Source organism: Lepidochelys kempii, chromosome 1, assembly GCF_965140285.1.
Source record: "Lepidochelys kempii isolate rLepKem1 chromosome 1, rLepKem1.hap1, whole genome shotgun sequence".
NCBI classification, from domain to species: domain Eukaryota; kingdom Metazoa; phylum Chordata; order Testudines; family Cheloniidae; genus Lepidochelys; species Lepidochelys kempii.
The window spans coordinates 130,946,238-130,960,330 of NC_136380.1; the positions used below are offsets into that span (position 1 = coordinate 130,946,238).

At 41.9% G+C, this 14,093-nt stretch overlaps 1 protein-coding gene across 6 annotated transcripts in view; it reads left to right on the forward strand.

The window, feature by feature from the left end:
* The window catches only part of STS (steroid sulfatase), a 174,959-nt gene that overhangs the window by 41,137 nt on the left and 119,729 nt on the right, over nt 1-14,093 (forward strand). For all 6 annotated transcript variants that reach the window (XR_012160073.2, XM_073354359.2, XM_073354348.2 and 3 more), the window contains 4 exons: nt 151-303; nt 2,112-2,233; nt 5,147-5,269; nt 10,442-10,865. Coding sequence is in view for 5 of the 6 variants with exons in the window: in XM_073354359.2 (XP_073210460.2) it covers nt 151-303; nt 2,112-2,233; nt 5,147-5,269; nt 10,442-10,865 (822 nt within the window). In the remaining variant the exon portion in view is untranslated. The remainder of the gene's footprint in view (nt 1-150; nt 304-2,111; nt 2,234-5,146; nt 5,270-10,441; nt 10,866-14,093) is intronic.

A 14,093-nucleotide genomic window follows, 5' to 3' on the forward strand; every position in this document is an offset into this window, starting at 1 on the left:
TCAACTTAAAAGGCATAATAATTGCTCTTTCTTCACCTTTTGTTCTTACTATAATAAGTGGGGATATGATGGCGCTGAATTAGAGTAACCATTGTGAAGACAAACACTGGTCTTTATCCTTAATATTTCTTTCTTGTTCACCACCACTAGGAAGAAGATGAGGATCCTCGTACTTCTACTATTTTATCACTGTGCCACAAAGAATGCCAAAAGTTACCAAACTTCAAATCCCAACTTTATTTTAATCATGGTTGATGACCTTGGCATTGGAGATCTGGGATGTTATGGAAACAAAACTTTAAGGTTTGATAAAACAGTTGGAGGAGGGGGAGAGTGTACCATATCTGTGTATAGAGAATAGTGCATGCTTACAGATTTTAAACTTTTAAATACAGTTAGAGCTTCAGCACGGTTTCTTTTGTACAGAAAGATCAATCCTGTTTCTACAGTATGGACTGCTTATATTTGGCTTTCTTTGTGTCTTTACTGTTATAGGAAGAAATTTAAGTAAATATACATAGTCCTCCAAAAAGCTGCATCACAAACAGAAAAAATCAATAAAAGATTGTGGTCCAAGCAAGAAAAATTAATGATAATTTTCTTTTAACATAATTTCAGAAGTATACATATTTTGAAGTAGTCTCAAAATTTTAACTTTGTGGAGAGTTTGTCATTACGCATTTGATTTACTGCAGTTCATCTTTAACTATGGCATGCTAATTAAATCCATTAAAGCAAATGTTAATATAGCTGACTAATTCAGAAATGTCTTCTCAACATGATTGTTGTTACCGGTTAGGTAAGATGTTGTGGTACTGGTGCCAAAAGCAAATAGGCGAAGCCTCCACATTTACATGAGTGTTTTCATGTGTGCGAATCAAAACTGTGATTGAGTAGAGTAAAATATAATTTAAAGGCCCTTTCCTGTTAAATGAGTGATTATATATATATATGTAAACACTGTACATTTATATTGAAATACAGTATTACAAAATTGGAGCTTTTAAATAATATGAAAAATAACAGAAATATGTTAAATTCCTACAACTCATAATTATAGCTATATGTTTTTAATTATATACAAGACACTATGTAACATATACATATAATTTGGGTACACCATATTGTCAATGTTTTAATAAGGTTTGTGAAACGTGAACAGAATACTACTCCAAGATCAAATGTCTGGTTGTGCATTTAGTGTATTGTAAAAGTTGCAATAGACCAGAGGTGGGCAAACTACGGCCCACGGGCCACATCTGGCCTGTGGGACCGTCTTCCCGGCTGCTGAGCTCCCAGCCCGCTGTCCCTCCTCCCTCACGCCAGCACACCTCAAAGGCTTTCCAATAAGCCTATCCTGCCGCTCTGAGTGGCATGGTAAGGGGGAGGGAGGGTTGGCTAAGGGGCAGGAGGTCCCGGGAGGTAGTCAGGGGGCGGTTGGATAGGGTGGAGGTTCAGGAGGCGGGGCGGACAGGAGACAGGGAGCGGGGGGGGTTGGATAGGGGGTGGGGTCCTGGGGGGACAGTTAGGGACGCGGGTTCTGGGGGGGGCGGTCAGGGGACAAGGAGTGGGCGGGTGTTGGATGTCTTGGGGGGCCTATCGGGGCGGGGTGTGGTTGGGACAGTCAGGGGACAGGGAGCAGGGTGGGTTGGATAGGAGGTGGGGTCCGGGGGGGGGGGGGGGATGGATAGGGGCGGGGGTCCCGGGAGGAGGCAGTCAGGGGACAAGGAGTGGGGGGTTGGATGGGTCAGGAGTTCTGAGGGGGGCAATCAGGGGATGGGAAGTGAGAGGGAGCGGATAGGGGGTGGGGGCAGGCTGTTTCCGGAGGCACAGCCTTCGCTACCCGGCCCTCCATACCGTTTCGCAACCCTGATGTGGCCCTCCGGCCAAAAATTTTGCCCACCCCTGCACTAGACCCATATGTTGACCTTGGTCATCATTTTCAAAAATGCCTAAGTGACTTGGGAGCCTAAATTTCTTTGAAAGTTAGTGCAAATCAGATTCTTAAGACACTGAGGCACTTTTGAAAATTTTATCCCATGAGCTTTAATTTGACCATTTCCAGATAATCAATATGAAATTATTATATATGTTTATATTTTTTTCCCTAGAACCCCCAATATTGACAAGCTAGCTAAAGGAGGAGTGAAATTTACCCAACACATAGCAGCATCTCCACTGTGTACCCCAAGCAGAGCAGCTTTTCTGACAGGCCGATACCCTGTCAGATCAGGTAAAATTCATTAATATTTCATTACCATTTATGTGGAATGGTTTTGCCTCTGACAGGAACTATTTTGCATTTTTTTGTCTTTTGCCCTGGTACTGGCTGCATGTGTCTTTATAATCACTGGATCAGATACTCAGTCAAGTGCCCAGCCAGGCTGTGTGCTTGGGAAAAGAGAGTGAAAAATCTTCACCACCAAGCATATCCATGCCAAGTCCTCCTCTCCTCCTTCATTTTAAGAATCATGCAAGTGCATACAACTTTAACTTTCGCAGTTCTTGCTTGGCTAAGACTGTGGGTGCTTCACCATGACACCTTAACATTCCCGAATGTGTTTTTTAGCAAGGATTGTTATATTAATCAGATTGCTTGTTCATTAGTGATAACACATTTCCCATTCTTGCTTCTGAGAATGAAAGCAAAGCATGTCTCAGGGTCCTGCTTAATACTTGTATGTTCATTCCAATCAAGTAACAAGCTGCAACTGCAGCAGTCAGTGTAACCTGCTGGATTGATTCATAGTTTATTTTGTAAAGGAAGCTAATATGTATTTGTTACCAATAGCACCTGCTATATTTAAAATTACAAACAGCTTTCCACTGTGACCCTTGTTTTCATGTATTTCTGACTTTCTGAAAAATTCATTGTTTTTAGCTGAAAGTTTCACTGATTGCCCTGCCCTAAGTCATCTTTAATATCTTCATGTATCAATGAAAGAGTAAACATTCTTTTCTGTCTAATTTATAAAAGCTGTTCAATGGGGACTAATTGCAAATACTAGTGGAGACAGAGAACTAGTACCAAAGGACCCTGAGATATCAGAAGCATGTTCAGAAAATAACAAAGTGAGTTTCAACTTGCAATAATTCAGGCTAAAACATCTGAAGGACAGTAATCCAAAACCCAGATATTTAATGGGAGGGAGAAACCTGAAGAAAAGTAATAGCATAATAACAACAACAACAACTAATAATAATTAATATTAATTAATTAATAATCCCCAGCTGGTGTAAAATAGTGTGGCCCCAATAACCTTAATGGAGCTACATTGATTTATACCCTAACTGAGGACCTGACCTGAGATATCTAAATATGTCTTCAAATAAAATAAATAAAGTATTTTTGTAGAGAACACAACTACCTATCTTTTGAGCATGTTGATTGTGGGTGAGAAACTGAGGGCTAAGTTGAAAGTAAGGTTGAGATCTCTTTGAAGATTTGGTCCAATAGGTCTTTTCCATTTCTTGCTGCTACAATTACATATATATGGTGGGATCCATGAAGCAACAATGAGCATGTTTATGTGCCTAGAATATCACAGGAACAAGACTGTGATCCACCAAGCTGAGCTAGGTGCCTAGGATCCCTATATAATGAATGGGGAGCTCCTAAGAACGTGGTCCACAGAAGCCAGCACACTAGGTGGGGACCCACCTAAACTAGCCAATGGGAGATGCTGACCAGATGGGTGTGTTCTCAGAGATAGGTGCCTAGGTTCAGGCTGCAGAAAGACACCTTGCTCTGCTTAGCAGTCCCCAAGTGGGAACCCGCCCCCTGGAGTCAGATGGTTTAGGCATCTAAGTAGGATGACCAGATAGCAACTGTGAAAAAACAGGACGGGATGGGGAGTAATAGGCATCTATATCAGAAAAAGTCCCCAAAAATGGGACTGTCCCTTTAAAAACAGGACCTCTCGTCACCCTACATCTAAGGCATTAGTGAGGGAATGAGTTAGGTGCCTGCTTTTTTCCCACACAAAACACGGATTGCGGGGGAGATGGAGGCAGGGAAGTGGTGGCAGAAAAGTGCTCTAACCACGGAGCCAGTGCTTAATTCATGCCACGGCTTGCCAGGGCTCAGCCCTGGCACCTCTGGGCTTGCTATGTCAGTTATAAATGTAAAAAAAATTGCCTGAGCCCTGGCACCTCTTTCAATTACAAATTAATTACTGCACTGAGCTATGGGATACTCTGATGTAGGGGGAATTGAACCTGGGTCTCCTGTATCCCACGTGAGTGTGCTAACCACTGGGCTGAAAGTTATAAGGTGGGCAGCAACTCTTGCTCTTCCTCAAGGACTTTGAATGGGACCCAATCCAGTATATGCACTCTGAGCACACCTACTGGATTGTGCCAAGCACAAAATTTGTGCAGTTGAATGCCTGTCTTTCCCCAGTTTGTGAATCGCTCTGGGGCTTAGGCAGGAGATAGTCATCTGGACACCTAAAGTGAGGCAGCAGTGCACATGCCCAGAGGCAGAAAAGTAAATGCTTGGGGAACTCCTACGCTGCAAAACATAGGTGATGAGCAAGTTTGGGCATCTACAGAGTTCGGCAAGAGTTTTGTGGATCGCAGTGGAGCCAAAACTGGGACTTAGTACTTTTGTGTATCCCACCCTTAGTGCCTTGCTCTGAGGATTTCAAAAATACACTTCAGAAATGTCAATTAACCAAGCCTAACAACATAACCGAGAGGTAGATGGTATTAATAGTTTTACAGGTGAGTAAAATGAGGCAAAGAGATGTTGAGTGAGTTGCCCAAATTCATACAGAGAGTCAGATCTGGAAATAGAACCTCGGAGTGTTGACTGTTGGTCCCCTGGTCTAACCACTACCCTGTGGTCCCTGACTCTTAAGGAAAGAAGAAATATTAAATCGTGCAATCCCAAATTCTGCTCTCAGAAGTACAGATATGTCATAGTAATGACCACAGACATTTTCTGTCTGTTTGGCAGGGCCCACAGTAATTTGAGATTTTTCTCCATCTCTACTTCTCAGCTTTGCATAAAAGTGGAAAAATGACATGATTCAGCGGAAACAGACAATTCCCTGCCATTTGGTGCTATAGCTGCTGGTGGGAAAATGTCATTCTAGTGACACCACTTTTTAAAAAAAGTCTCTCTTTTTTTTTTTTTATTTAGGAATGGCTGCATTGTCAAACATTGGTGTCTTCTTGTTTTCTGCCTCTTCTGGTGGACTTCCCCCTGAAGAAATAACTTTTGTGAAGCTTTTGAAGCAGAAAGGTTATTCTACAGCTCTTATAGGTACGACTGTTGATATATGTACAGCAACAACTATGTTATATAATAGCATATGTTTTATTATTCATTTAAATAAAAAGTGCACTTTCTACAGTGCAAGAAGTATTATATCAGTCACACAAAGTTGTTTTCTTCCACAATGCAATGAGTTTACTCCTGTAATACTTTTAGCTCACGAGAACTACAACACATTCAGAGAAAATTTGTGCATATGTGAAGCACTAATAATTTAGATATGTCTTCTTATTGATCTGTATTGACATAATGCATAAGGTCTCAAACATGGGTCAGGGCCCCGTTGTGCAATGCAGTGTACAGACACAGAACAAAAGAAGGCCCCAAAGAACTTACAATCTAAGTTTAAAATGTGACAAGCAGTTGCAATAAACAGACAGTAACACAAAGTAACAGTAGTCACTGCACACCAGCTACTTAACCAATGCTATTATGGCGATTACATAACCAGTACTAATATGTTTGGACAAATAGAGACCGTTTAGGGTTCTAGTAATATTTTATTGTATTTAAGTGTATTGCATTTAAATACTGTCACGTGCTTTCCTAATTTGGGCAGTGAGACACTTCATATTGCTTGTGTTGGGAGGTTTCTGTGAGCTGATCACAAATGAAGTTCTATTGTGATTTAAGTATTTGTTATCTACAGGCCAGTCATTAACAGCATCATTTTCAAAGGTGTCTACTAATCTGGATACCTCCCTTTTTAGGTTCCCAAGTAGACATCTAGGGCCTGATTTTTAGAGGTTACTTGACATCATTTTGAGTTGTGGGTTCTTAGTACCTCTAAAAATCAGGCTTAAATGTATTCCAGCTTTTAAAGGAATAAAATAATAAATCCTTGTCAAACTCTTCAAAACAAGGTGGTATGTTCTGACAAATTCAGAACAGGAAAATGTCAGCAGTGTTGTTTAATACAAGCTACACTGCAAATAATAAGCTACACTGCAAATAATATACATTAATATAATTCACAGAGTCACCATAAAAGTTTAACACAGTTTGATTCCCTGCAGTCTGTATACAATTTAAGGCTGCAAACAATTCATTTTTCTGTTTGTAATAAGCAGCCACATTTACTGTAGCTTATTTTCTGGAGGCTGACTTACATAATGCTTACTCTTCTTCACTACTTTCACTGTAACATGACAGCCTTCCATGTAGATCACCAGAAGATCAACATGATGTTATAATGAGGGATTTCCTCCAAGTGTCTAAATGATAAGTTCCGAAACCATAAGATGCAATATTACCATACATTTAAAGCATAATGAAGCCTTCAGAAAATCAAGAAGAGTCTTCAAACTAAGGAAAGAGCATATGTAAATGAAAAAGGGAAATACTGTAGATTTAAATTGCAGAAGACAGATTTCACTGCCCAACATGCCCTTCTCTGCCTGCTGATATTCTCATCATGTCATCTTGGCAGGTCAGGGAGACTTTGCTTGGGTCAGTCTAACTCAGTGGTTCCCAAACATTTATTGTCACAACCTCCACAAGTGACAGATTAATATCTCCATGTTTCCTTGCACCAAGAAGTTGTACTGCCACTGTGTTTTAGTCCATTGTGTCTCATTCCTTTTCTCTCTGCTTTTCCTACTCTCTTGTATTTTTCTTTTCCATCTCTTTTTTTTTTCTTTTATCTTTGATGCACACATTTTCTTGCTTTTTTTAATCTATAAATATATTTTATATGTACAGTTTTATACCTCCTTGCTACCCCCCTCCCCCATCACCTCCAGAAGGCAACATATACACTTAAGTGGCAAATATCCTTTGGTCACTCCATAGATCGGAGTTGTATGTGGTCCCATTGAATGCAGCTCAGCTGTGGAATGATCAAAGAATCTTGAGCTGGCAAGCTGGCATCTGAGCCTATAACCCAGAGGTGGGCAAACTATGGCCCATGGGCCATATCTGTGCAGAGGCACAGCCTTCCCTACCTGGCTCTCCATACCGTTTCACAACCCAGATGTGGCCCTCAGGCCAAAATGTTTGCCCACCGCTGCTCTACTAGCTAGAAGTGAAATGCAGAGCTTCACAATTTCAATCTTAGGCCCATATGCCACTGTGACAATATCGAGAAATTCAATACATTGGGCCATAGTGTGGTTTTTGTAACTTGTCCTGTTAAAGTACATGTATTGGTCCACAGCAGTAGTGACCAAAGACATTCTGTCTATAGAGAACTGTGTGCCTTTGAGGGTTGAGGGGACTATCCTGATAGCAAGGGAAATCACTTGTGACATATTGAGTGTGGGAGCCATAAATGCCTCCAGTTCACTGGGGCAAGCACTGTGAGCAATGCCTGTAATTGTCAGGCCCTATGGGTCTCAAACCCAGGTGCCTGGAGTTATCACACTCTGGTCCTCTACTTGGCGGCTCACAGACTGCAGCTGAGACCAGGGTCCATGAAGCCCAAGTGGGGCATAAGCTCTGACCTACACTCTGATTGGGAGCGGTGCAAGGCTCCTGACTGGGCTGCAGCCTTTATTTAAGCCAGAGGAAGAAACAGGAAGTTGTCTGTACAACTGAGCTTTACCCTGCCTAGGACTGCTGGTCTGGTGTTTATCTGTTCCCGCCTTCTGATTCTTACCTCTTGGTAACTGACTCTTTATCTCTGCCTTCCAGTTTGTCTCTCATTTTTGATCTCCTGGTGTTCGAGCCTGGCCTGATTCCTGATAGTTGGCTCCTGGCCCTTTAACTCATGCCAGACACTAATCACGAGGCCAGACTTCCCACACCCCGACCCTGATGGTAATTTCTCCTATGAGTTGCAGCACATGCTCCTCCTAGCGCTGGCCTAAGACTACCAGTTGGTGTGCAAAGAAAACTAAACCCTAGTCTTGTGCTTACCTCACCCTGTTTCGGATGTTTGATGGTGCTATGCTCTTTGGAGGGTATATAATAGAGCTGGTTGGAACATTTTTGGCAAAATTTTGTAAATTTTGTGCTGGAATCCTGCCTAGGACAATGATTTGCAATCCACCCTAGATCTTTTCTCAGGCACCTATCATAGTCTAGGACTTTCCCTCAACAGTGTGAAGACTAAGGTGCTCCATCAGCCTGCCCCAGCACAAATTGCCCACCTTTTCCCACAAATTGTCATCAGTGGTGAACCCCTGGAAAATGCTGAGCATTTCCCTTACCTTGATAGCCACCTCTTTCAGACAGCCAATCTTGATGTGGAGATTGAACATAGGATCCGTTGTGCCAGTGCATTCTTCAGAAAGTTGCTCCATTGTGTCTTTATTGACAGAGATCTGCTAATGGAAACTAAGATCCTAGCCTACAATGCAGTAGTCATCTCCACTCTTTTTTATGGGTGTGAGACATGGGTGACAGACTGAAGCTATCTTAAGCATCTGGAGTGGTACCAAGCATGCTAGCTTAGGTAGATTCTCCATATCAGATAGGAAGACCATCACACCACTGCCAGTGTTTTCTCTGCAGGTAACATCACCAGTGTTGAGGCGAAGATTATGTAACATCAAATTCGCTGGGCTGGTCATTGTGTATGGATGGCTGACGCTCATCTTCTGAAGCAAGTCCTCTTTTCTCAACTTAGTCATGGTAAGAAGACCCCTGGGGAACAGAGGAAATGCTACACGGACTCCCTGAAAGTATATCTTAAGAAGGTATGCATTGATTTCATGAACTGGGAAGAGCTGGCTGGCAATAGACTGCAATGGCATTGCATCATACATCAAGCCTTAGCCTGTTTTGAAGAGAATCACCTTGCTCAAGAGTCTGAGGATGAAGGAAAGTGTACAGCATCCCGGCTAACAATTGTGCTCTCTCCAAGCAACCACCTGTCACATGTGGAAAAACCTGTAGAGCAGGGATTGGACTCCTCAGCCATCTTAAGTCTGATCAATGACTTTTCCTTCTGGCAGACATCATCTTCATATTGAGGGACAGCCAACGATGCTTGTATGGAGAGAATGCTGGAATCCTGTCTAGAACAATTTTTTTTAAAGATCACAACTTACACTGCTGTGAATTTACAGATCATTTTATGATATTTGACTTAAACTGCCATGTACTGGATCAATGGAATACACTACTTAAAATTGTGTTGTTCTTGTTCCTGACAACTATTAGATGCAAATCATTAAAGTTACAGGAATAAAAGCATACATTAAATCAAAGCATACATTACAGGGTTAAAGCATACATTAGCCCTGTCTAATGATTGGTTAAGATTCTGTTCAGCTATATCAATGTAAGTCTGCAGGCGATGCTGTTGTTTATGACCCATTATTGTATTACATAACACCTCGTGGCCCCAACCAAGAATGGAGGTAAATTGTGCTAGACACTGTATAGACACAAAGCAAGGAATAGTACTTGTCCTGAAGAGTTATCTTTATAAATAAAGGTTCTAATTTGGCATGAATGGAATTTACACATAAAGCAGAGCATTGTATCTTAGAACAGAATCTGGTCCACTCTATTCCTATCTTGACCAGCGCTCAGGCTTATGGGAAAAAATCATTCTGTATCACTTAAATGCAAAGAAAATGAACTTAAGGGATGTGTATGTATGAATTTTGTTATTTGTTTATTTATTTACTTTTTAAAAAAAGATCAGGAGAAGGAATCTTTCATGCAAATATAGTGAGTGACTGGCATTTTAAAGACCCGTATGATCCCTTGTATAAATAAATACTTAGTATATTTTAAATATCTACCTGTCTGGAACAGCTCCAGTTACTGTGTTTTAGAAATAAATTCAATGGAAATTATTTACCTGATAGATCACAATGATTAACAGTTGCAACAAATCCACAAAGAGACTTTTTGGAAAACTGGTAGAGACTATTTCACCAGGAGCTAATATAAATAAGTATTTGTTTAAGGGGCCTTAGCTACGCATGAACAGAGTGTACATTTTCAAAGCTAACTAACTGTTATTGGTCTGTTGCTCTGCAGTAGTCTCTCAAGCCCACCTAATGGTCACCTAAGGAGCTTCAGACATGATGCAAAGTCTTTGAGGATGAAGGTATAAACAAGGGGTGGGAGAGCGATAAGCATCCACATAATAAATGAGGGAGAAATGCCAGTCCTAAGGTGGCAGTTTCCCTTATGCAGAGGGGCATATACTACAAATGGGGCTATTAAACTGCATAAATGTTGTATGTGCTTGTTTCCTTATAGGAAAGTGGCATCTTGGGATGAACTGTAACAGCAGGGATGACTTCTGTCATCACCCCCTCAATCATGGATTTGATTACTTCTATGGGCTCACCGTGACCAGTCTTAGGGACTGCAAACCAGGGGAAGGCAGCGTGTTTGTGGCAGGGATTCGAGCATATCTTGCCACTCCACTTCAGCTCATCGGCATCACCCTAATCTCTTTGGAGGTGCTGCATTATATTGACCTCCTCAGAATACCCCGTGGAGCACTGCGCTACTTTTTTTTAATATCCACAGTTTTATTTGGACTTTTGCTCATTTTCTTTTATACTTTTCCATATCTAAACTGCTTTTTGATGAGGAACCACCAGATTATCCAGCAGCCACTGTCCTATAAGAACCTTACTCAAAGATTGACGGAAGAAGCTGTACAGTTTATAGGAAGGTAGGTTGGTTTAGTCATGTTATGACTTCATGCCAGCATTTTACTGCCATAGTACGGCTTAAATATATATATATATATATATATATATATATATAGACTGTTGAAAGAAGGAAACAGGGTCATTATGGTAATACTATCATTTTTCTCTAGATTTAACAGGTCACCAGGAATCTTATCTTTAATGAAAGTGAACCATTTAACAATTGGATACATATGACAGGCTAAGAAATGTAGGTGCACATCTGGGAGACTCATCTCACTGTCCTCCATAATCTCTTCAGTATTTTGTGTTAGAGGCATAATTGTTTTTCCCAGGCAAAATACAAAGACCCAGATTTTAAAAGGTATTTATGTGTTGCTCTTTTCAGCATTGTAATACCTTAACTGATTAAGGAACCTAAATCTCATTTTTAGACGTGACTGACTTTCAGTGAGCTTTTGGCTCCAAAGTGCCAACGGCCCAGATCCTCAAAGGTATTTAGGTGCCTAACTCTCACTGATATCAGTTATATTGTTTATATTTTCATGTTTAAAAATAACAAGATACCTTCATAGGTAACATTCCACTAAGCAGTAAATATAAGGTTGGGTCCTGTATTCTTCTTTATAAGTTCAGTGTGACTTAATAAATATAGGACATTGTTGCTGAAACTCAACATCTTTTGAAATGTGATTCAAAGTGTTCTCAGTATTCGAAAATGCAATGTTAGATAAGTTAGCACAGTTCTAGATATGTGATCTCTGAGCATGCTGGCCTGGAAAAGTGTTGGTTGTATGTGGCATTTTGGGTACATCCATTAAATTAGACTTCTGTGGTCTAAACTTTTAAAAGAAAATAATGATTTGGGGTGCCTTAATTTTGGGGAGACACCATTCATAAATGTAAATGAAGTTGTATTGCATTATATTTCATACTAGTGTTTAGAACTGCCAGAGAAGAGAAATCCAGATCATAAGTTGGTCTAACTTGGCATAGCTTTGTTGATTTCATTGGAGCTAAACTGATAAATTAAGGATCTGGTCTGATATTCTCAATATAAATCCCAGACAAAAAGATGTTAAGTTGGAATTAATAGCACATTATTTAGAGTATTTAGGGTAAATTATGTTCTGGCCTTAAACCCTATAACTCTAGGTGCAATTAGATAGTGTTAGAACCAGTGTATGAAAACAAATACTAATTTTGTTGCTGATGCCAATTATATAGAGGCAGGTCAGTTCACTTCATATTATATTAATTCTAATTATCATTTTCCCCAAGAGCAGGTTTATATACATACGGTATAAACCTATCAAAATATACATGAGGCATTATGTTATATTTGGAAGTATAATAGTAATGGATTCTAATTATTTCATGTTAAGTTCAATGCAGTGTTGTAGCCATGTTGATCCCAGGATAATAGAGAGGTAAGGTGGGTGAGGTAATATCTTTTATTGAACCAATTTCTGTTGGCGAGAGAGACAAGCTTTTGAGCCACACAGAGCTCTTCTTCAGGTCTGGGAAATGTATCCACAGTGTCACAGCTAAATGCAAAGTGGAACAGAAACCCATGCAAGGAATCATTAAACAATTAAAACCCATACTCATTGGGGACCACATCCCGAAAGAAATCTTTTATGACCCCCCAATTCTGGCCTTCACATCACCCCTCAACCTCTCCAACCTCACCATCAGAAGCAAGCGCCCCTCAGACCAGGGCACACCAACTCAGTGACACCAGATCCTGCCAGAATAACAGATGCAAAACCTGTAGACATAGCCCCACTATTTCTAGATCAACACCCCCCGACAATACACCTTTCAAGATCCATGGGTCCTACACATGCCTATCACAACATGTGGTGTACCTCATATGGTGCACTAAATGCCCCAATAGCAACTATGTGGGTGAAACCAGATAATCTCTATGCTCTAGAATGAACTCACACAGGAAAATGATAAAAGCCCAAAACAAAAAAATATCTCTCCTGTGGGTAAACACTTTTCACAAAGTGATCACTCTATATCTGACCTCTCAGTCCTCATCTCAGTGGAAACCTGCACAACTCTCAAAAGTCAGGTCTGGGAGCTTAAATTCATAACTTTGCTACATACTAAAAATCATGCACTGAGTAGACACTGAATTTATGGCTTATTACAACAGGATATCACCCATTAACACCCCCTCCGCTCCCCCCCCCCAAAATCCCCCCTGTGACTGGAGAGGTGTTAATTGGCTACTTCACCTTGAATGGTCCCTTGAAATACGTTTAACTACTTATGCTAAACCAGTGGTTCTCAAAGCCGGTCCGCTGCTTGTTCAGGGAAAGCCCCTGGCAGGCCGGGCCGGTTTGTTTACTTGCCACATCTGCAGGTTCGGCCGATCGCAGCTCCCACTGGCCGCGGTTCACCGTTCCAGGCCAATGGGGCTGCGGGAAGCAGCACGGGCCGAGGGATGTGCTGGCCGTCCTTCTTGCAGCCCCCATTGGCCTGGAGCGGCGAACTGCGGCCAGTGGGAGCCGTGATTGGCCGAATCTGCGGACGCGGCAGGTAAACAAACCGGCCCGGCCTTCCAGGGGCTTTCCCTGAACAAGCAGCGGACAGGCTTTGAGAACCACTGTGCTAAACAATCTGCTCCACCTTTGTATTTAGCTGTGACGCTTTGAGTACATTTTCCAGATCTTAAGAACTCTGTGTAAGCTCAAAAGCTTATCTTTCTCACCAACAGAAGTTGATTCAATAAACAATATTACCTCAGCCACCTTGTCTCTGCAATGCTAAGTTCAGTGCAGTTATCACTTATGCCTAAGGATACGATTCTGTCACAGAGGTCACTGATTCTGTGATTTTCCAGGACCTCCATGACTTCTTCTGGGGCAGAGCTGGAGCACCAGCCCCAGGGCTGAAGCAGCAGTTGGGGTTGGGTCAGTCCAATGGGGCTGGAGCAGCAGCTGTCAGTCACTGCTGCAGGAGCAGCAGCAGAGCTGGAGCAGTGGCCAGCAGTCAGTGCTGGGGCCGCTGGAGCAGTGGTCCGTGGGGCTGCCAGAGCAGTGGTCCCCGGGTTGCCAGAGAAGCAGTTCCAGGGGCTGGTGGTCAGGAGCGGTGGTCTCCGGCCTGCCGGAACAAATGCTGGAGTTCATCCCCAAGGCTGCTGGAGCAGCTGGGCAGTGGACTAACTGTCGGAGAAGCGGTCCCCGGTGCCGTCGGAGCAGCAGCCAGTGATCAGCCCCAGGGCAGCTGGAGCA